Consider the following 24,121-nt stretch of genomic DNA (forward strand, 5'->3'; position numbering starts at 1 on the left):
ACCTGGAGAACAGTATGGGGAAACTGCCCCTATGATTCAATTATCTTCCACCGGGTCCCTCCCACAACATGTGGGAATTATGGGAGCAATAATTCAAGATGAGATTTGGGTGGGGACATAGCCAACCACTTTGCGTAAAGTAGCACTCCAGCAAGCTGCAGGTTTCTCTTCTGTCCTCTTCCCTGATTTGTTTTCTTCGTTGTGCTAAGCACTATCTAAAAATATTTATTTTTCATCTTTGTGTTTATTATCTGTGCTGCTCACCTAGAATAAAAGTTCCACAGGACCAGCCCTCTGCCTATTTTATACAATGCTGTGCCTCTGGCACCTTGCCACCTCCTGGCTGCTAAGTGTGTAAAGTATAAAATAAGTGATGAAGTAGTACAAATCTGGCACTATTTGGCTAATTTAAATACTGCTTCCTTAGTCTTAGTGAGGCCCAGTAATGAAAATAAACTAGCTGGTTTTGATGGGAGTAGCTCACAGGGCTTTTGGGTATCCAGTTTAAATGGGACTTCCTAACGAGATTTGCCACAGGCATCCAGAGCTAGTTAGTGTATCTTTCTAAAGTAGTTTTTAAGATTCCAAGATGTGCAAAAAGCCCAACAGTACAGACAACCTCCTTTGTTCTTTTAAAACTTTTTAAAATTAGCTGCTTAAAATGGTTTTTTCCACTGTTGGAAACCCATTCTCAAATATGGAGGCCTTCTACATCTCCATGGAAACAAGCAAGACCAACTGTTGAGCCATCCCTTTGGAGAGCCACCAGTTCAGTAACAGCTAAATCCTGCACCCTCCATTGCTAGTGTTCCTTTTATCAAGCCTTCTGGTCCATTCCAGAGGACCATAAGATAGCCTCAATTTTCCAGGTTTGTGGTATTTTTCATTAGCTTTTGACTTACAGCCACCCTTTTTCCAACCAGGGAATATCCCACTTCCTTTAAAGAAGCTACAAAGATGCTTTACTTGTTTATTTAGGAAGATCCCCTCAAATGAACCTGATCCAAAATTACAGGGCCTAGAAACATTTTCTCAAGTGGCATGACTGATGCTTCTGTGGTGCTCCTGGGATGGGCAGATGCAGGAGTGGGAGTTGGGCTGAGGAGAGGCAAGTTACTGGGGAGGATGATGACTCATGCTTTCCTTTCTGCTGTATCTCCAACAACACTGGATAACTGGGTTGTCATCCACAGGAAAAGCTTGGGAAGCCTTTATGTGACTGCCTGTCTTGGCCTTACATATATCTAGTGGCAATTGCTGAGCTCTTATTAGGAAAACCTAATGGCTTCTTAACATCAGCTACTACAGAGATGGTTCTGCATACCCTCCTAAAAGAATACTCCAGTCCACATCAGGATTTCTAATCTGATTTTAGAAAAGTACACAGAAATCATGTAAGCATTTTCCCCTTAGTTATGAGCAAAATAGTGGATTTTCCTTGCCCAAAACATCCAAGTTAGTCTGTCCTTCTAAATCCATGACAGGATGTGTTTAGAGTAGGAATTGCCAGTGAATAATACCTCAAAGTTACCTGGTTTTTGAAAGATCTGTTACTACTTGTAGAAATGTTTAAGGTTCTTATTTATCCCCATTTATCAATAATAGACTAAGAAATTTTAAACAAGTATGCTGGCAATTTCCAGTTCTGGCAAATAAATACATTCAACGTATACCTCTTGTAAATGTACACTGTGTTCTGGATATGGAACCAGAACACACAAAGACTAAGAGCACAGCTCCTTGGGTTACAGACCCACGATCAGGGGTGACAGCAGATAGTGGAGGAGCAAATCCATGTTCACAGAGGGTACAACAAAAGAGGCTACTCTAGGTCCTCCCATTTCTGGCGTCCCTAAATTACCCATGTCAACACTTGATCTCCTAGGCTAAGGGTTATCAGCCTCTCCCCCAACCCACCCCATCCTCCTCTGACTTGTTCTATTCATCCTACTAAAGACATTTAAATTGATAACCAAACACCCATGGGCATTTACAAGAGGCTGTAGGTTATGCAGGAGATGTTGAAGACTCTCTGTCCAGGAGGGATAATAAGAAAAATGCTGTTATCTATTTGCTGGGGTGCCTGGAGTAGTTTACGTAAGACTGCTTAAGTCTTATGCCCTCTTTCCCCATGGGAGACTTACACACCCTTGTCACTCCAAAGTCTGCAGTGCCACTGCCACTCCCTGTCTCAGCCCTGCTGCTTAAGCATATGTCCACCCAAGGAATGCTGCTCCCCACCTTGCAGCACCCCTCATCTCCCTGGGAGAACCCTGTGGGCAAGAAAAAAAGCTTCCAACTAGGAGCACCCCCTCACTTGCTCACAAATCCACAGGTGACTCTTCCTTCTCCCTCCCCTGTCCTCCTGCCCATCACTTGTGGGAGGCTCTCTGTGGAAAGTGGTGGCCACAGTACCTGGGATGGTCAGTGAAAGCCCCACTCACCATCCTGAAACAGAGAGGATTCCCTCTACACAAATTGTGATTCAGCCTTTACTCTCTCATTCAAAAAACAGGACTAAGTTCCAGTATTTGATAGTACAGTAGGGAAACTATAGTTAACAATAATTTACTGCATACTTCCAAATAGCTAAAAGTAAAGATTTAGGATGTTCTGAACACAAAGAAATTATAAATGTCTGAGGTGATGGCTATGCCGATTACCCGATTTTATCATTACACATTGTATACAGGTTTCAAAATATGCCATGTACCCCCAAAATATGTACAATTATTATATATCAATTAAAATGTTTAAAAAAGAAATACAAATGAAAGTAATTTTTAAATAGTTCTATTTTAATTTTTTGAAAGAAATCACTCATGAGCTTTTGTATTTTAACTCTTATTAGTAATGGAATTACTTACAATGCCACTTCACCAGAGTTGAGAATTTCAGACACAGGGAAGTAGCTGCCAGGTCTCTAAAATTAAAATATAAGTAAATAAATAAGGGGAGGGGCCAACACGATGCTACCTGAGTACATTAAAAGTGGCTAGTTTGCCACTTAAAGATACTTTTAAAGTACCATCATTACCTTCTACCATTGCCATTATTACAAAAAAGGACATTTTGACAAGAAAAAAGGAAGACTACAACCTCAGAATAAAATGGTAGTTCTTTGTATCTCAGAAAGAGCAGGTCAGTCTTTAAAAACTGAAACTCTACCTTTACAGGGAAATGCTGGAATTGTTTCTACCTCCCCATCTCACTGTACACCTCCAGAAGCCCTGGAAAAGCAGTATTCTGAAGACAGGTCTTGGAGAGCCACTTTGGTTCTCTGTCTCAGCCTAAGGATGAACAGGTTGCTTTTCTTTAAAAATGTGACACTCATCTCATAGCATCAGGAGCCATGAAACCCTATGGCAGATCAATTCAAGGTCACCTACAAATATAGGATGACCTAGTACAAGAATGGTGCACCTGTGCCCACCCAGATTGCATTTCATTCAGGTTGAGGGTCTGCCCTGTGACCTTTGGCTTTCCAAGCATGAAGGCTCACAAAAATCAGAACATGAAGGCTTACCCTCACGTTTATTCATCTTGAAACCTGTGAAACCTGTTTAATAGAATGCTAAAAACTATCAGTCTGAGCACAACTTTTCTTTTTTTTCTTTTTCAACTTTTATTTTAGAATCCAGGGGTACATATGCAGGATTGTTACAGAGGCCTATTGCATGATTCTAAGGTTTGGGGCATGACTGAACCCATCTTCCTGGTAATGAGCATTATCCCTAATTGGTAGATTCTCAGGCCTTACCCTCGTCCCTGTCTCCCACCTCTAGCAGTCCCCAATGTCTCCTGTTCCCCTTCTTATGTCCATGAGTACTAAGCTCCCACTTACAAGAACAGGGAATATTTGGTTTTATTTCTGCACTAGTTCACTTAGGATAATGGCTTCCAGCTGTACTGATGTTGCCTCAAAGGGCATGATTTCATTCTTTTTTATGGCTGCATAGAATTCCATGGTGTATATATACCACAGTTTCTTTATCCAATCCACCACTGATGAACACCTGAGCTGATTCCGTGTTTCTGCTATTGTGAATAGCAAGAGCACAACTTCTTAACAAAAAACAGTCTATAGTCTATGGAGTTGACTTCCTCATGTTCACTATTTTGATTTTGAATCCAGGAGCAGGGAGAAGAGGAAGGTAATGCTTTTTACTTCATTCCTGACACCAACATCCAGCTTTTCATTTGTCAGTACAATGTCGACAGTTTATTTTCATGATGGAAAAGACTTATGATTTATAATCAAACTGCAGCCAAACCATCCATTCCCTGACCTTTTAAAATGATCTTGTAAATTACAGCAGCAAGAAGGGGAGAATGAGCTGGCTCCTTTTAAACAAGAGCAACAACCAGGGAAAACAGCAAATGTTTCAGGAAGAATTTGGGCTTCCTTCAATGGCAGTTGGGGGAAATATAGATTAAATACTTTTCATAACTGGCAACTGTAATAATTATCAGGAAAATTTGAGGCAGTGTGATTTCTGACACAGTTGTATGAGCCATTTTCATACTGCAAAGTCCACTGAGGGAAAGAAAAGATAATTTTATCCTTCTAATAACTATAATTTTATATTGGTAAATCAAGCATAAAATTGGTAGTTGAAATGCTTCCAGGAATCTTTGTTTTGAAATACCTTTATTCAGCTGTATATTATCTCAGAGTCTAGCTTTGCTAACTACTATCATTTCAGGAGATAAAGTGTTCTGTTTGCCATGTTACTCTTACTGTCTTCAGAATGTGCTATTATTGAATGTTTGTTGATGGCTGGTGGAAATGGCAAGACCATAACTCAGTCTGGCAGAACAGTCACTGGGGTTAGATAGCATTATTTAACGAAGACTGTTTGCCTTTGAATAATTTCCAATGTTTGCCTTTTTAATTCAGGTATCATATCAACGTTTCTTCATGTCCATCCTTTCGGAGCCAATATAGAATATCTTTGGTCATACATGCAGCAACTGGACTCCAAGGTAATTATTTTGCTCGAGTGAACTTTCATTGCTAAAATTTAGCATGTTGATTGCTGGCTGCAGGTGGACTCTTCATGAGTTGCACTAGGGATGTAACAGCCTCTGGGAGTTTATCAGCCCTTCTCTTTTACAATGACCTCAGTTTTTGGCAGATAGTTCTCTACTTTTTGCTTGCTTTTGTCTTTGTAGAAAGAAAAGCAGTTATCCAAAATGATAATGACTTTCATCAGATGCCAAATTAATTTGAAAAGCTTATGAGAGATTTAAAAGTATGAGTTCACCTGAAAGTTCCCAAAATAAGGGTGAAATCAGGTGAGAGTGGCTAATAGGGCATTATCCTTAGACCATATTCTTATGGGATTCAATATTCTGGACTTCACACAATTGAGGAAAGATCATCCCAAATAATACACAGATCTTCTATGACTCAAGAAGGCTGTATTAATGGCTGTTTTTCAGCATTGTTCTCTAAGTGGAAAAAAGTGACTACAAAGTTCTTCTCAGCTGTACCCCTTCAGGCTCACATCCAGAGGCAGACATCATTCCTCACCTCCCTGAAGCTCAGTTTTTCCCATCTGCAGATGAGCTGTACTCCTAGCCCATTGCAGTATTTGTATGCCCAAGGAGAAGGGACAAAAAGAATATGATTTGTGTGTCAAATTCATATGAACAAAGGGAAGGGCCCCGTCAAAATTAAACAACATCATTAACCAATACTAGGGAAGCCCAGAAGCAGGGTGAACACAGAAGCAAAACACAGAAGCTAGAAAAGCCAGTGAGTCGCCTGTCAATTTTTGTCCTGAAGGAAAATGGAAATAAGTAAGAAGGTCCTCCATAGAGCACAGAAAAATGCATGGGATTGGTACAACCAGACCAGCAGCCTGCAGTGCTATGTCCCTGAACAGACACAGATAAACCATGCTCAATTTTCAATGGCTAGCTAGCATGCATCGAATGACTACCTTGTGTTCTTATTTTGATTCAAATAATCTTCCCAATACATGATCCCAAAACTGTTTAACCTCTTAAATGAATCTAACTTCCCCTTTGAGAGGAATCTTCGGTCAAACAGACTCATGCCTTTTATGACAGAGTAGAACAAAACAGGGTGAAAGGAGTTAGAGGATTTTTAAATTCTTGAGGTTCAGAATCATGTTGTTTTCTCTGTGGTTTCCCCTTTAACATGAAAACGTTCCTGTTAAACTCAGATGAAATGAGAAGGACTTGCTGCACAATGTTCCTTTGCTGTAATTCAGATTTGAAGGATTTCTCTGCTGTTGTTTCCCCTTCACTAGTACCATTGTTCCTTAATATCACCGCCACCTTTGCCTAGAGGATTAAACAAAACACTGCTTGCACCACTGTGTTTGGCAGAGAAAAGGCCCTTAAGAAATGATTCCTATTGTTGCTACCATCCTTCCCCTGTATTGTTGACATTTCTGTTCTCTTTCTGGAAGTCCCAAGTGGGATGTCTTTGTTGAGAAGCGGTTGTTGTTTTAGTAGGAATTGAAATAGCCAAGAATCCACTTGTAATTTTTATCAAAGAATTTCAGGAGTCTGTTTTCTCCACGCCATCATCACAGGCTGACATCTATGATGATCACCAGTGAAGTGTGTATGTGCGTGCGCACGCGCGTGTGTAAAATCATCTCCTAGGAATGGGAAGGGATTGATAAATAATGAATTGATTTGTGGTGGGGGGGAGGTGTGAGAGTTCTTGTTTTATTCTTATCCTCAGGGCTCAAGGAATAGATTTGTGACTCCCTTATCAGTCTCTGAGGAGAGAGAATTCATATGCCTGGTCACTGGCCATTAGATGATGGGCCTTACTGGATGGGATTCAGTAAAGGGAATTGCATCTTGTCAGACTGGTACTTTTATTTTGGAAGATGATGAAAGTATTTCCCTCACAGAGGAAACACATGAGGTGTCCCCTGTGTACCCCCAGATAGCCCTCCATCTCCTAAATGAAATGCCCAGCAGGGCTGTCAGGTTTCCTCCTCATGCCTAGGGTAGAAAGTATATTGAAAAGTGCTCTAAAACTGCTGGGGACAAGGGATCAGACCACATGTTCTTTCTATTCCATTGAAGCTGAGAGGATATTTAGACTTTTTAACCCAGAGAGCAAAATCCAGTGCCCACCCTGTACTGATGAGAACAGGGAAAGCAGGCTCAACCCAGTCCAATAAATGTCACTGTTGTTAGGATTTCCTGAAAGGCTACATATGGGCATACTAATGACTACAAATGGAAGGAATTCATTTAAATTATCCTGGGCATGTACATTGCACATGGCTTCCTAAAACCATATAGCCCCATAATAGGCTATTTTCCAGTTAAATATTATTCCTGCTCTTGATAATGACATTTGCATATTTCTCTTCTTGGTCTTTTCTAAGTTACCCACTCTCATTCACTCAGTTCTCTTGTATCAGAAACACTTGAAAAAGTCAGAAAGATTGATTCAGAGGAAGACAGGGCAAGGGCTAGGGGGGCGATGGCTTCTGAAGCTTTGCTGAGTCAAAAATCATGCCCAGAGCACAGCAGGCAAACTCTTCAAAACAGGCAACACTATCGTGAAAATGGTTTCTGATCAATGCAATCTTCTATGTCAGCCCCAGGACCCATCGGGCCCAACTTCTTGTCTGTCCTAAGCAGCCCAGAAGACACGTTTGACTTAAGCATTAGCATATGAATACTTCTTACAGTCAAGAGGAGGGATCTGTCTGCTCTTCCCTGTTTATCTATCCTTTAGGAGATGAAGGCTCAGTTTTACAAGTGTGTCTGGTTGCCCCCTCTACACACCTGCAGCTTCATTCCAAGGCCCACAGTGAGGAGAATTTAGTTCTGAAAACCAGACTCGGTGTAATGTGGCCACAGAGGTTTGAGGATATAGAAGGACCTGCTATTTTGGCACGACACCACCATGACCAGCTTGGGAGGTCATGGGCATGTGTTGCATTTCCCACCAGAGGGGAAAAATCACTTGCATGCTACCTCTGCAAACACAAAATTTAAATGTCTTGGCTATGGAAAGGAGATTCAAATCCTGCTTTAATTGGATGGCATTCTTTCCCAGGATCTAGCCAGGTGGTGAGGGTGGGTGAAAAGTTCTTAGTAGTGTTTGTGAAATTGCTCACCTGAAAGATCTTTAATAGTATGCATATTCTGGGGTTCTCCTTAAGAACAACCTGTCACAGTAATATCAACGAGTGATTCTTTAGACAGACTATAATGAATGTGTTTTTTAGATATTATGGCACTTCTGGAAAATATATGACAGCAGAGATAACAATACGGAAGTACTGTTACTCTTGACTACATAAAGAACAAAAAAGAAGTTGCACACCACAGTGAGAGAAGTTGGTAAGGTTGGCAGGGACCTAATGAATGCTGGGATAACTCATTGCTTTTCATGTACCCAGCACTGTATTAGGGACCAGACAAGAACAGGAGATGGTCAGTATACAAAAGAAATCTAAGTTAGAACCATGTTCTCAACAAGCTTGTAGCCCAGTTATGAAATAACTTGGGAATCAGAGGTGAGCTAATGAAGTGCTAAATTGGGTAGGGAAGATACTTTGTGAGACAGGAGTTAGAGAAGGGTAAAGTCTGTGAGAGTCATGATTAATAGTAAGGTATCCTCGAGTCCATGCTTCTTCTGGTGGCTTTCCTCTGGAATGCTTTAGCTAACATTGCTACATTTATTTCCTTTCTCTTCTTTCTACCCACCCTTTCTTCTATCCTTCCTTCCCTCATTTTCCTTCCATATTCTCTTCTCCTTTTAATTCTCTCCTGTTTATCTTCTTTTATCACTTTCTTTTTTCCTCCCCTCTTCCCTTCCTCTACCAGTTTCTTGCTTCACTCCTTTGAATTCCTGACTTGTTATCTTCTTTCCTCTTTTCCTTCTTTCTCCCTTCCTTCCTTCCCTCCCTTTGCCCCATCTACGTTTTGTATTTCTCTGTGAACATTTATTGCAAGGTGTCTGTGTGTGCCAGCACTATGCCCTGCCCAGGATGTGAAGTATGAACAAAATTTAAATGTGCATTGAAGGTGCAAAGTCAGTTTTGCCCATGTAATGAAGTCCGGTTTTCAAATGGCTTCCCTGATGCTCCGGCCTCTGCCAGTCTTTTCAGTGCCCCAAATTGGAGCCCCGCTTCACCGGGCTTCCCTTGCCTGATGATGTGGGATCTGGAGCCAACCATGATGACAACAAACTGATTTGCATCTGCTTGTGTCCATTTGTACATGTGCTTAGAGACCGGGCCAGGAGGCAGCGGGCTTGGCCTAGAGTCAGCAAATTAGAAAATAAATCAGGCAGATTTTATAAACGACCTCTGTGGTGTTAACACCACACAAACTCCTTGGTTACACAGAGCCTTTTTTTTCCTTCTCATGTTTGCTTGCTTTTTTTTTGTAATTATAGCAAATAAATCCTTCCTAAAAGTGTAAGAAAGTTTCACAAAAAAGAGGTAGAAGAATCCAATGACAGTATCAAACATTGAAAATATATAAGTCACAAATTTCTTGGAAAAAAAGCCAGCTGGGTAAGAGAGTAATCAAAACTTCAGGGTTATGGCTATCTTCTCCACTTGCTAGAATACTAAATGCATGGTATATGGGAAAAAGATTTCATAGTCATGGCACCTGTCTCTAACCTCTATCACAGTGCTGCACAGTGGTCTCTTAACCACGTGTATTACAATCTCCTCATGATACGCTTGGGAGTGAGGGACTGCATCGCTCTGAAAGCAGGGCCAGATTCAGAGGCCCTGTTCCAAATTCTACCCCTTCACTTACCTGCTAGGCAAGCAACAGCTTTTCCCTGAACCCCAGGGCTCCATCTGTGAATAGGAACAGGAGCTTAGAGAGAATCCCTGGTCTCAGAAGTGATTCAGGGAAGTGTTAAAATGCATGCTCTGAATGAAGAGACTCTCCAAACAGGCTTTGTGTGAGCAACATGGCTGTTTATTCACCTGGGTACAGGTGGGCCGAGTCCAAAAAGAGAGTCAGCAGAGAGTGGTGGGATAGGAGTTGGTTTTATAGGTTTGGGGTAGGCAGTGGAAAGTTACAGAAGTTACAGGTTAGGATGGTTTTTGCAAGCTGGGAGTGGGTCATAGGGTTTGAAGTCACGAGTTTGACCAAGGTCAGTTACAAAGTCCAGTTGCCTTATCAGTTGAGTCGGGAATAAGGAACAATAGAAGAATGTCTCAAGTTAATTAGGCGCTGCAGGGGTTGATCATTCTTCCCCTTTTTGTGGTCTTCTGGTTACTTCAGATTTTCTAGTTCCAGGAACTCATCTGGAGTGCCCACACAGGTCACAGAGGCTATTGTGGCATCCATGGCACCATCAGTCAGCCTAAAAGACCTTACATTGCTGTCTTTTTATATTAGTAATATAAAGGAAAAGGAAATGAAGAGTGGAGGGCAGTGGAATATTAGGAAGGCCAGCACAGAAGGGTGATGGGGCAATGTTTCTCAGGGCTTCTTCAAGCAGGATTATGGGTGGCATGGAAACCTAAAAATAGGAAAGAATTTAGATTGCTGGAAGATCTCAGGGCAAAGGGTGATATTGTGGGGTTGTTAGAAGGAGCATTTGTCATATTGACTGATTGGTTATCACTTATATACAATTTTGTAGGAGTTGAGAGATTAATCAGAAAACACAGCGTGCAAATAAGAGAAGGAAAAAGATAGGTATCAGAGGACTAAGGATTGGAAGAAGCCATGACACCCAAATAGAGTGTCCAGCCAGTCCAGCCTGGTCCAGACTAACCATTTGCCTGATTAGTGAGCTTTCGGGCTCTATCTTTTAATCTATTGATGGCATCATATATGAGGCCACACTGGTTTACATAAAAACAACATTCTTCATTTAGGAATAGGCAAAGATCTCCTTTTTTAGCAGTCAGTAAATCAAGACCTCTGTGGTTTTGGAGCACAACTGCAGCTAGGGAATTTACTTGAGCTTGAAGAAGGGATAGTGATTGAGTTAATTCTGCAGTGCTAGCAGAGAAATCATCAGAGAGGCTACAGAAGGTGATGATTGAGGTGGTAAGGCCTGCTATGTCTGTGCCAAGTGCATAGGCAGGTTAGGAATTCCTAACTTCTAGGGTTAGGAATTACCCTAGAAGTAAGGGGATCAATGGAATGACCCGCTTGTGTCATATTGGGACAAGAGGAACAGGGAGGCTTTTGTCTCTGTTGGCAAACTGAATTTTGGGAGTAAGGAAAACTAGGGTCAAGTGCCTGTCCAGTTGGTAGGAAGGCAGATATAAGAAGAAGAACCACAGAGGGAAAATAAGTCCTTGGCTTAGACAAAACTGAAAGTGTACACTGAAAATGTAAGAAAGTGTTCTGAAGGGGCTGGGGCTTTGGACCCAAATGCCAAGGGAACCAGCAAGGGCTGAGGCTGTTGAAGGTTGCAGTGGGGTTTGGTAGGGTAACTTTGTGGAGGAAGAGCTTTTGTTTTCATGGTGTATGAGGAAGTATGTGATATCTGTAAGTAACCACTCACTTTCATTAACAAGGTTAGGTATGAGCAGGCAGGAAGAGGGGTCTGGAGGCCTGATGTGTAGGAAAAGGAGGGCGTCTGAGAAAGCCCTGAGGAATAGTAGAGTGACAGACCATTGAGATGTGATTGTTTTGAGGATGGACTTCCATGATGGAACAGAAATAAGGGGTTCTAAAAGATGAGCCAGGGCTTGTATCCTGCATGGAATCAGTCGTGAAAGGATGAGAGGATAGAATGAGCTTGTGAGGCAGGGAGGAGGAGCTTCCCGTGGTTTAAGAACCATTTGCCTTGTGTAGGAAGTGACTGGTAAAGCGAGTTTTCCGAAGAAGAATAGTTGGGGAAGATAGATAAGAAGGGAAAATACTGGTCTTATGGGGGAGATACTGGGGTGTCCGCTGCGCCTTTGGCTGTTCTGTCACCTAAGGCATTTCCTTGGGCAATAGAATCTGATGGTTTTTGGTGTCCTCTGCAGTGGATAACTCTGGCCTTGACTGGGAGGAGAGTGGCCTTAAGGAGGGCCTTTATTAAGGGGGCATTGATAATAGAGGACCCCTGTGTGGTGGGAAAAAACCTCATTCTACCCATATGGCAGCATGGTGGTGCAGGATGTGGAAGGCGTATTTAGAGTTAGTATAGCTATTGACATGTAGTCCTTTGGCAAGAGTAAAAGCACGGGATAAGGCAGTCAGTTCAGCTTGTTGAGAAGTGGTGGAAGAGGGGAGTGTGGCAGCCTCCATGATAGATGAGTGGGATACAACAGCATAGCCAGCTTTGGTCAGCGCCAGCCAACTGGGCTCGGAGGAACTGCCATCAATAAACCATGTGTGGTCTGGGTCTGGAATAGGAAAAAGAAAGATGGGGAAATGGGGAGGATGCTATATGGATTGGGGAGATATGGTCATGGGGTTCAGGATTTGGTTAGGTATTAAGTGAGAAGCTGGGCTGAAGTCAGGACCGACAGCAATGGTTACTGTGGGGATTTCAATGAATAGTGAATAGAGTTGGAGGAGGTGAGGGGCAGACAGTACGTGTGTAAGGTGTGAAGAGGAAACTAAACTCTGGAGGTTGTGAGAGCTGTAGAGGGTAAGTGGGGTATAGCCTGTGATTTTGAGGGATTCTAAGAGTATCAGGGTGGCAACTGCTGCTGCGCATAGGCATGAGGGCCAGCCCAGGACTGTGAGGTTGTTTGGATAAAAAGGCTAGAGGCTGTGTGCCTGGCTCCTGTGTAAGAATTCTGATGGCACAGCCTTTTATTTCTGCTGTGTAGAGAGAGAAGGGTTGAGAGGAGTTGGGGAGCACTAAAGTAGAAGCAGTCTCTAAGGCCGTTTTTAGAAAAAAGGAAGAATAGGGGAGGATTTTTGGTCTATGGGGTCAGATAGGTTTCCTTTTATAAGTTTATAAAGTGGTTTGGTTAGAGGGGCAAAACCTGGTATCCAGAGGCAAAAGTATCCTACAACGCCTAGGAAGGAGAGATGCTGTTGTTTAGTGGGTGGGATTGGGGTTTGGGAGATTACGCAGACATGATCGCCAGGAAGAGCACGTGTGCTGGCAAATTATATCGAGATTATACCAAGATAGGTAACGATTGGGGAAGAAATTAGAGCTTTAGAAAAAAGCGTTTTTGAGGTCAAGAACAGAATAGTGAGTTGTGGAAGCAAGCATGGAAGATAGGCGGGTATAGGGCTTTGGTACAACAGGATGGATGGGAGGTACAATCTGGTTAATGAGGTGGAGGTCTTAGACTACCCTGCAGGATTTGTCTGGTTTTTGGACAGGTAGGACAGGGTAATTGTAGTGAGTAATAACAGGCTTTAGGACTTTTAAAGCCTGCTGTGGGATGGGGTACTGGTGCTGGGCAGGATAAGGGTGGTTACGTTTTAAGGGGATGATGAAGGGTGAGTGACTTGTAGCAAGGGATGGGGAGGTGGTGTCCCGCACCCTAAGGTTAAGGTAGGGGGACATAAGGGAAGCTACTGAGGGAGGTACGGGTTTGCGGAGGAGGGTGGCAATGAGGTGTGGCTGTAGCCCAGGAATAGTTAGGAGACAGACAATTTTGTTAGTATATCTTGGCCTAACGGGGAACTGGACAAGAGGGGATGATTAGGAAAGAATGTGGAAAGGATTTCTCGCCTAATTGACACCAGACTTGAGGAGTTTTGAGAGGCCTGGCGGCCTTGCCATCAATTCCCACAACAGTTATGGAGGCTAAGGAGGCAGATCCTTGAAAAGAAGGCAGCATGGAGTAGGTGGCCCCCGTGTTGATTAAAAAGGGGACGGACTTACCCTCCACCGTAAGAGTTACCCAAAGCTCAGTGTCCGTGATGGTCCAGGGGGCCTCTGAGATGTTTGGCAGTGTCAGTCTTCAGCTGCCAAGCTGAGGAACAGCAACATGAGTCAGACAGTTCGACTTCCAGTGGGGACCCTGCACAGACGGGGCAGGGTTTAGGAGGAATCCCGGGCTGTGGGCATTCCTTGCCCCGTGGCCAGGTTTCTGACATTTAAAGCAAGGTCCAGGAGGGGCAGGGGTGCTTTGAAGTCGTCTTGAGCCAGTGGTGTGGCTGGGGTCTGTCTTCCGGCAGAAGCAACCATCTGTAGTTCTGAGATATGCTGCCGCTGGGCAGCTTCTTCCCTATTATTGAACACCTTGAAGGTGAGGTTGATTAATTCCCGTGTGGGGTTTGAGAGCCAGATTCTAATTTCTGTAGTTTTTTGTAATGTCAGGGGCTGATTGGGTGATAAAATGAATATTAAGCATTCTTCAGCAGTGAGAGTAGAAGTAAGGATGACATTTAAGTCACTCCAGGTGAGATTATAGAACTGGGTTAAATATTGGAACTCTTGTATATATTTAGTAGGATCTGATGAAAAGGAGCCTAACCATTGGCTGATTTCGGATAGGTCAGATAAAGAGAAAGGAACATGCATCCTAACTACGCCTTTGGCTCCAGCCACCTCTCGAAGGGGAATTGTTGGGAAGGGGTGGAGGACTTAGCCACAGTATTAAACCATAAGCCGGACCGGGTATGAGGTGGAGAGGTGACAAGAAGGGCATAAGTAGGTGGTTTGTGGCCAGAGGAAGAGGAGGGAGGCTCTTGGAGTGGGGGGGGGGGCGGTTAGGGCCTAGATTGGGGTCTAGTTCAGGCAGGCAGGGAGGAGAAAGGTCGGAAGGGTCGATGGACAAGGAGGATTCTGGGTCACTGGCAGAGGCAGGAGGGGCAGACAGAAGGGAGAGAAGGAAAATTTCAGATGGGTTGCATTGAGAGCAGATATTAGGGAGGGATTGGAGTGTAAAAAAACATGCCTGGACATAGGGAATTTCAAACTATTTGCCCATTTTACGACAAAAGTTGTCTCAATCCTGCAGGATAGAAAAATCAAAGATACAGTTTTCTGGCCATTCAGAGCCATTGTTCAATTTATATTGTGGCCAAGCGGTATTGCAGAAGAAAATAAGATGCTTAGGTTTTAGGTCAGGTAATAGCTGGAGGGGTTTGAGATGTTTTAGAACACAGGCTTAGGGAGAGGAGGGAGGAATAGAGGATGAGAGACTGCCCACAGCTTAAGAGCAGCACAAACAAGGAAAGTGCAACCAAGCAGCTTAGCTGGCATCCCAGACTAAACCTTGGTCTGTACCTGGGGTGAATTGGTTACACCAAGGTCTGACCAATGGATCACACTGATCCATCATCTATGAGTGCAAGTGAGTGACCAGAGCCGATGTCTCTGCAATGATCAGTCACCGAGAGGAGACTGTCTTCCCAGATCCGTGACCTATGTAGGATTTTTTCTGGTCATGAACCTCATGGAAAGTCCTGTCTTTCTTGTCTCCACTGAAAGGGACAGGAAAATGAAACTGAAAGGAGAAGGAGGCTGACAGGTAGTGAGAAGGGCTAAAGAAGAGAGTTGAGGCAGACCACTACATCTAATCTAAGGATGGTGAGTGGATCCATGGGCTTGTCTGATAAGCCTAGGTTGTAGGTAGGTCTCTTCACAGAGGGAGCACAAGAAGAACAGGGACAGGGGTTTGGTCTCCCGTAGGAGTTCCCCCGTCCCAGGTTTCAGCACCAAATGTTAAAACATGCACTCTGAATGAAGAGACCACCCCAAACAGGCTTTCTTCACTCGGGTGCATGCAGGCTGTCTGAAAAGAGTGTCAGTGGAGGGTGGGGTAGAAGTTGGTTTTATAGGTTTGCGGTAGGCAGTGGAAAGTTACAGAAGTTATAATTCAGGGCGGGTTTTGCAAGCTGGGAGGAGGCTGTAGAGTCTGGAGTCATGAGGTTGACCAAGGTTGGTTACAAAGTCCAGTTGCCTTATCAGTTGAGTTGGGAATAAGGAACAATAAAAGAATGTCTCAAGTTACTTAGGTGCTGCAAGGGTTGATCATTCATCCTCTTTTCGTGGTCTTCCAGTTACTTCAGACTATCTAGTTCCAGGAACTCATCTGGAGTGTCTGTGTACGTCACAGAGGCTACCATAGCGTCCATGGTGCCATGAGTCAGCCTAAAAGACCTTACAGGAAGAGAATCGCGCAGGAGGTGAGGAAAGGGGTAAACTTCATTCAGAGCTTGGCCAGTGAGGTCTGGGTGCTTGGTTTCACGTGATGACTCCAGACTCTGAATTCTCAAGACAAAGAATGTACTGATGAGAAGGCAAAGGATATTGTGATGGCAAAATGATAGTAGCTGACAAATTATTAGGAAGAGAATAGAATTGAAGTGGAAATCTTTGAAAAGTAAAAATTCTTTTGTCATAGGGTGAAAAAAGGAGGACAAATTGAATTTTCTCTTGAATTTGTCTTAAAAATCCCAAAAGGTAAAATATCATAAAGGTTATTTTTTCAGGGTGGGGGAAGTTTGAAAATCATAAAACTAGCTTACTTGATACAGCTTTCTCCTTGATGTTTCTTCTGTCATGAGATATAAATATCTTTAAGGAACTTTAAGACATTCTTCTAGAATTAGCTGAGATTCTTTCTTTCTTGTGACAGGGTCTCACTCTGTCACCCAAGCTAGAGTGCAGTGGAGTGATCACAGCTCACTGCAGCCTGTAATTCCTGTGCTGAAGGGATCCTCTTGCCTCAGTCTCCCAAGTTGCTGGAACCACAGGGATGTGCCACCGTATCAGCCTTTTTTTTTTTTTTAAATGGAGTCTTCACTCTGTTGCCCTGGCTGGAGAGCAATGGTGCAATCTTGGCTCACTGCAGTCTCCATCTCCTGGGTTCCAGCAATTCTCCTGCCTCAGCCTCCCAAGTAGCTGGGACTACTTGTCCCAGGTGCGTGCCACCACGCCCAGATAATTTTTGTGTTTTTAGTAGAGATGGGGTTTCAACATGTTGGCCAGGATGGTCTTGATGTCTTGACCTTGTGATCCACCCACCATGGCCTCCTAAAGTGCTGGATTATAGGCATGAGCCACCGCGCCTGGCCATATCAGCTAATTTTTGTATGTTTTGTAGAGACTGGGTCTCTCTATGCTGCCTAGGCTGGTCTCAAACTCTTGGGCTCAAGTGATCCTCTCACCTTGGCTTCCCAAAATGCTGGGATTATAGGTGTGAGCCAGCATGCCCAGCTGCTGAGAGTCTTATTAAATGGATACTTTAGATAGATAGGATTTCATTTGAAGTGGTCTCCTCCATAGTTATGACACAACTCTATATTATTTGCATCTTTATGGCAGAATCCAGCTGTTAACACTATCAACAGAAATTACAGCTAATACATTAGAGATTAATTCCCATTATACTAATTTCTTGCTTTCTCAAAATCTGAAGTATGTATTAAGTAATTATGAGGATTTCAAATCCCAGTTTCACTACTTCTTAGCTGTTTGACCTTGGGTAGCTTATTTAATATCTATCTCTGTGCTGAAATTTCACCATTTGTAAAATGGGTTTTGGGGGGTTATTGTCCGCATTAAATGACTTAGTAGATGAAAAGCATTCCAGAACAGTATCTGGCACACAGTAAGTGCTACTAAAGTGGGGACTGTTATTTGTTTTGTGCTTTAAAGTGCACAAAAGACCTATCACATCCTCTCATTTTGAGATCTTTGCCACAACCTAATTGACAAATGAATTTTGAATGGCTTGCCCTAAAACAAAAACTAGGATATGGAGAGGCCAGCAGTTATACCAAGCCATCAGGGCATTGTGTGTGTTTGTTTCCAATTCCTTTGTCTTGCAAATGAGAAACAAGCCCCAAAGAAGTTAAGTGACTGGTTACTTAACTGGTTACTAAACTGGAAGAGGTTAACAAAGGAAGAGGTTAACGAATGATCTATCACAGTGATCCAAACCTTTTTTGTCTCTTTTTCTTTATTCCAGCAAGTGACGGGTACACTTGCTTGTTGAATGAGCTTTCTGATGAGATTAATGCAGGTAAAGCACGTACTCTTCCCTTTCCTGCAGTGAAGGCTCAGTTGAGGGTAAGCTACCTCTCTCCTGCTGAAAGCCTTGTCCTGCTTGTTTTGTGGTTAAAGTCAAGGCTCAGCTCTAAAGACACCATGGAAAACAAGATGTTGCCACATTTCAGTACATGCTAGTCAAGACTTCCCATGATTTCCTTACTGTTTTGGTGGATCGTTCATGTGGGGTGCCCAAGCATCAGCAATATGAATGTTTGTGAGCCAGGTGACTTAGGAATTTTCAGTTTTTGTTGTTGATGTTGATATCACTCTTATACTATTCATCACAGAGGAGCCCTGCCCTCCTGTACACAGATGCCTCTCATGGCACCCACACCCACTCAGGACCAGAGAAGCAGTGACAAAGAGAATTATTTCCTGTCCTTACGAGATGGTCCCCTCCCTGGTGGAGGTGCGCAAGGTTGGCTAAGAACAAGGCGCCACAGCCAGGAGGTCTGGTCCACACTTAATTCCTGTGTTACCCTATGAGAGTTACTGAGTCTCTTGAGGCCTCAGTTTTGTTTTGTTTTTTTTAATTTTACTTTAAGTTCCAGGGTACATGTGCAAAACATGGTTACATAGGTATACATGTGTCATGGTGGTTTGCTACATCCATCATGCTGTCATCTACATTAGGCATTTCTCTTAATGCTATCCCTCCATCCCCTAACCCTCAGCTATCCATCCCCTAGCCCCTGACCCCCTGATAGGTCCTGGTGTGTGCTGTTCCCCTTCTGCTGTATCCATGTGTTCTCATTGTTCAACACCCACTTATGAGTGAGAACATGTGGTGTTTGGTTTTCTGTTCTTGTGTCAGTTGCTGAGAATGGTGGTTTCCAGTTTCATGTCCTTCCCTGTAAAGGACAGGAACTCATCCTTTTTTATGGCTGCATAGTATTCCATGGTGTTTATGTGCCACATTTTCCTGATCCAGTCTACCATTGATGGGCATTTGGGTTGCTTCCAAGTCTTTGCTATTGTGAACAGTGCTGCAATACACATACATGTGTATGTGTCTTCATAAGAGAATGATTTATAATCCTTTGGCTATATACCCAGTAATGGGATTGCTGGATCAAATGGTATTTCTAGTTCTAGATTCTTGAGGAATCACCACAGTCTTCCACAATGGTTGAACTAATTTACACTCCCACCAACACTGTATAAGCATTCCTATTTCTCTACATCCTCTCAGCATCTGTTGTTTCCTGACTTTTTTAATGATCGCCATTCTAACTGGTGTGAGATGGTATCTCAATGTGGTTTTGATTTGCATTTTTCTAATGATAGTGATGATTAGCTTTTTTTCATATGTGTGTTGGCTGCATAAATGTCTCCTTTTGACAAGTATCTGTTCATATCCTTTGCCCACTTTTTGATGGGGTTGTTTTTTCTTGTAAATGTGTTTCAGTTCTTCCTACATTCTTTCTTAATACATAATATTAGTCCTTTGTCAAATGGGTAGATTGCAAAAATTTTTCCCATTCTGTTGGTTGCTTTTTCACTCTGATGATAGTTTCTTTTCCTGTGCAGAAGCTCTTTAGTTTAATTAGATCCCATTTGTCTATTTTGGCTTTTGTTGCCATTGCCTTTGGTGTTTTAGTCATGAAGTCCTTGCTCATGCCTATGTCCTGAATCGTATTACCTAGGTTTTCTTCCAGGGTTTTTATGGTGTTAGGTCTTATGTTTAAATCTTTAATCTACCTTGAGTTAATTTTTGCATGAGATATAAGGAAGGGATCCAGTTTCAGCTTTCTGCATATGGCTAGCCATTTTTCCCAACACCATTTATTAAATAGGGAATCCTTTCCCCATTGCTTGTTTTTGTCAGGTTTGTCAAAGATCAGATGGTTGTAGATGTGTGGCATTATTTCTGAGCCCTCTGTTCTGTTCTGTAGATCTCTATCTCTGTTTTGGTACCAGTACCATGCTGTTTTGATTAATGTAGCCTTGTAATAGGCTACATTAATCAAAACTTCAAGCCTTGTTTGAAGTTAGGTAGCGTGATGCCTCCAGCTTTGTTTTTATTTTTTTTGTTTTTTTCAGGGGTTTTTTTGCATAGGATTGTCTTGGCTATGTGGGCTCTTTTTTGGTTCCATATGAAGTTTAGTGTGGTTTTCTCCAATTCTGTGAAGAAAATCAATGGTAGCTTGATGGGGATATCACTGAATCTATAAATTACTTTGGGCAGTATTGCTATTTTCATGATATTGATTCTTCCTAACCATAAGCATGGAATGTTTTTCCTTTTGTTTGTGCTCTTATTTCCTTGAGCAGTGCTTTGTAGTTCTCCTTGAAGAGGTCCTTCACATCCCTTGTTAGTTGTATTCCTAGGTATTGTATTCTCATTGTAGCAACTGTGAATGGGAATTTATTCATGATTTGACTCTCTGTCATTGACGTATAGGAATACTTGTGACTTTTGCGCATTGATTTTGTATCGTGAGACTTTGCTGAAGTTGCTTATCTGCTTAAGGAGATTTTGGGCTGAGAAGATGGGGTCTTCTAAATATACAATCATGTTATCTGCAAATAGAGACAAATTGACTTCCTCTTTTCCTAATTGAATACCTTTATTTCTTTTTCTTGCCTGATTGCCCTGGTCAGAACATCCAATACTGTGTTGAATAGGAGTGGTGAGAGAGGGCATCCTTGTCTTGTGCTGGTTTTCAAAGGGAATGCTTCCAGTTTTTGTCTATTCAGTATGATACTGGCTGTGGGTTTGTCATAAATAGCTCTTACTATTTTGAAATACATTCCATCAATACCTAGTTTATTGAGAGTTTTTAGCATAAAGTGCTGTTGAATTTTGTCAAAGGCCTTCTCTGTGTCTACTGACATAATCATGGTTTTTTTGTCTTTGCTTCTGTTTATGTGATGGATTACATTTATAGATTTGCGTATGTTGAACCAGCCTTGCATTTCATGGATGAAGCTGACTTGATCATGATGGATAAGCTTTTTGAGGTACTGTTGGATTCAGTTTTGCCAGTATTTTATTGAGGATTTTCAATCAATGTTCATCATGGATATTGGCCCGAAATATTCTTTTTTAGTTATGTCTCTGCCAGACTTTGCTATCAGGATGATGTTGGCCTCATAAAATGAGTTAGGGAGGTTTCCTTCTTTTTCTGTTGTTTGGAATAGTTTCAGAAGGAATGGTACCAGCTCCTCTTTGTACCTCTGGTAGAATTCTGCTCTGAACCCATCTGGTCCTGTACTTTTTTTGGTTGGTAGGATATTAATTGCTGCCTCCATTCCAAACCTTGTTATTGGTCTATTCAGGGATTCAACTTCATCCTGGTTTAGTCTTGGGAGGTTGTGTCCAGGAATTTATCCATTTCTTCTAGATTTCCTGGTTCATTTGAATAAAGGTTGTTTATAGTATTTTCTGATGGTAGCTTGTATTTCTGTGGGTTCGATGGTGATATCCCTTTTATCATTTTTTATTGCATTTATTTGATTCTTCTCTCTTTTCTTCTTTGTCTGGCTAGCAGTCTTATCTATTTTGTTGATCTTTAAAAAAAAAAACAGCTCTTCGATCCATTGATTTTTTTGAAGGGTTTTTTGTGTCTGTCTCTCTCCTTCAGTTCTGCTCTGATCTTAGTTATCTCTTGTCTTATGCTAGCTTTTCAATTTGTTTGATCTTGCTCCTCTAGTTCTTTTAACTGTGATGTTAGGGTGTTGATTTTAGTTCTTTCCTCATTTCTCTTGTGAGCATTTAGTGCTATAAATTTCCCTCTAGACACTGCTTTAAATGTGTCCCAGAGATTCTGGTACATTGTGTCATCATTCTCATTGGTTTTGAAGAACATCTTAATTTCTGCCTTCATTTCGTTATTTATCCAGTAGTCATTCAGGAGCAGGTTGTTCAGTTTCCATGTAGTTGTATGGTTTTGAGTGAGTTTCCTCATCCTGAGTTCTAATTTGATTGCACTGTGTTCTGAAAGACTGTTATGATTTCTGTTCTTTTACATTTGCTGAGAAGTGTTTTACTTCCAATTATGTGGTCAGTTTTTGAGTAAGTATGATGTGGTGCTGAGAAGAATGTATATTCAGTGCATTTGGGGGTTAGAGTTCTGTAGATGTCTATTAGGTCCACTTGGTCCAGATCTGAGTTCAAGTCCTGGATATCCTTGTTAATTTTCTGTCCTGTTGATCTAATAGTGACAGTGGGGTGTTAAAGTCTCCCACTATTACTGTGTGGGAGTCTAAGTCTCTTTGTAGGTGATTAAGAACTTTATGAATCTGGGTGCTCCTATATTGGGTGCATATATATTTAGGATAGTTAGCTCTTCTTGTTGCATTGATCCATTTACCATTATGTAATGCCCTTCTTTGTCTCTCTTGATCTTTGTTGGTTTAAAGTCTGTTTTATCAGAGACTAGTATTGCAACCTCTGCTTTGCTCTCCATTTGCTTGGTAAATCTTCTGTCTTTTTATTTTGAGCCTATGTGTGTCTTTGCACATGAGATGGGTCTCCTGAATACAGCGCACCAATGGGTCTTGACTATCCAATTTGTCACATTGTGTCTTTTGATTGGGGCATTTAGCCCATTTACATTTATTAATATTGTTATGTATGAATTTGATCCTGCCATTTTGATGCTAGCTGGTTGTTTTGCCCATTAGTAGATGCAGTTTCTTCATAATGTCGATGGTCCCCATTAGTTGATGCGGTTTCTTCACAGCTCTTGTAAGGAAGGCCTGGTGTTGACAAAAATCTCTCAGCATTTGCTTGTCAGTAAAGGATTTTATTTTATCTTATTTTTTGAGACAGAGTCTAGCTGTGTCACCCAGGCTGGAGTGCAGTGGCATGATCTTGGCTCACTGCATCCTCCGCCTTCCCCATTCAAGAGATTCTCCTGCCTCAGCCTTCCAAGTAGCTGGGACTATAAGCACATGCCACCACGCCTGGCTAATTTTTGTATTTTTAATAGAGACAGGGTTTCATTATGTTGGTCAGCTGACCTCAATCTCCTGACCTTGTGATCCACCCATGTCAGCCTCCCCAAGTGCTGGGATTAGGCATGAGCCACTGCACCTGGCCTGTAAAGGATTTTATTTCTCCTTTGCTTATGAAGCTTAGTTTGGCTGAATATGAAATTCTGGGTTTAAAATTATTTTCTTTTAGGATGTAAAATATTGGCCCCCACTCTCTTTGGGTGGTAGGGTTTCTACCAAGAGGTCCACTGTGAGTCTGATAGGCTTCCCTTTGTGGGTAACCTAACCTTTCTCTCTGGCTGCCCTTAGCATTTTTTCCTCCATTGCAAACCTGGTGAATCTGACAATTGTATGTCTTGGGGTTGCTCTTCTTGAAGAATATCTTTATAGTCTCTGTACTTCCTGAATTTGAATGTTGGCCTGCCTTGCTAGGTTGGGGAAGTTCTCCTGGATAATATCCTGAAGAGTGTTTTCCAACTTGGTTTCATTCTGTCATTTTCAAGTACACCAATCAAACGTAGTTTTCTTCTTTTCATGCAATTCTGCATTTCTTGGAGGCTTTGTTCATTTCTTTTAACTCTTTTTTCTCTTATCTTCTCACTTTATTTCATTGAGTTGATCTTCAATCTCTGATATCTTTTCTTCTGCTTGATCGATTCAGCTACTGAAACTTGTGCATACTTCATGAAGTTCTTGTGCTGTGTTTTTCAGCTCCATGAGGTCATTTATGTTCTTCTCCGAACTGGTTATTCTAGTTAGCATTTCATCTAACCTTTTTTCAAGTTCTTAGCTTCCTTGCATTGGGTTAGAACATGTTCCTTTAGCTTGGAGGAGTTTGTTATTACCCACCTTCTGAAGCCTGCTTCTGTCAATTCGTCAAACTCATTCTCCATCCAGTTTTATTCCCTTGCTGGTGAGGAGTTGTGATCCATTGGAGAAGAAGAGGCATTCTGGTTTGTGGAGATTTCAGCCTTTTTGTGCTAGTTTCTTCCCATCTTCATGGATTTATCTACCTTTGGTCTTTGAAGTTGGTGACCTTTGAATGGGATCTCCGAGTGGATGTCCTTTCTGTTGATACTCCTTCTGTTTGTTAGTTTTCCTTCTATCAGACCCCTCTGCTGAAGTTTGCTAGAGGTCCAGTCCAGACCCTGCTTGCCTGGGAATCACCAGCAGAGGCTGCAGAGCAGCAAAGACTGCTGCCTGTTCCTTCCTCTGGTAGCTTTGTCCCAGAAGGGTACCTGCCAGATGCCAGCCAGAGCTCTCCTGTATGAGGTG

General features: G+C 42.2%; 1 protein-coding gene across 15 annotated transcripts in view; it reads left to right on the forward strand.

The window, feature by feature from the left end:
- ENOX1 (ecto-NOX disulfide-thiol exchanger 1) overlaps window positions 1-24,121 on the forward strand; it is a 619,252-nt gene that overhangs the window by 584,412 nt on the left and 10,719 nt on the right. For all 15 annotated transcript variants that reach the window (XM_032294769.1, XM_032294762.1, XM_032294766.1 and 12 more), the window contains one exon: window positions 4,901-4,986. In XM_032294769.1, coding sequence (XP_032150660.1) covers window positions 4,901-4,986 — 86 coding nt within the window. The remainder of the gene's footprint in view (window positions 1-4,900; window positions 4,987-24,121) is intronic.

This window comes from Sapajus apella, unplaced genomic scaffold, assembly GCF_009761245.1.
Source record: "Sapajus apella isolate SASKATOON/1434 unplaced genomic scaffold, GSC_monkey_1.0 scaffold32, whole genome shotgun sequence".
NCBI lineage: Eukaryota > Metazoa > Chordata > Mammalia > Primates > Cebidae > Sapajus > Sapajus apella.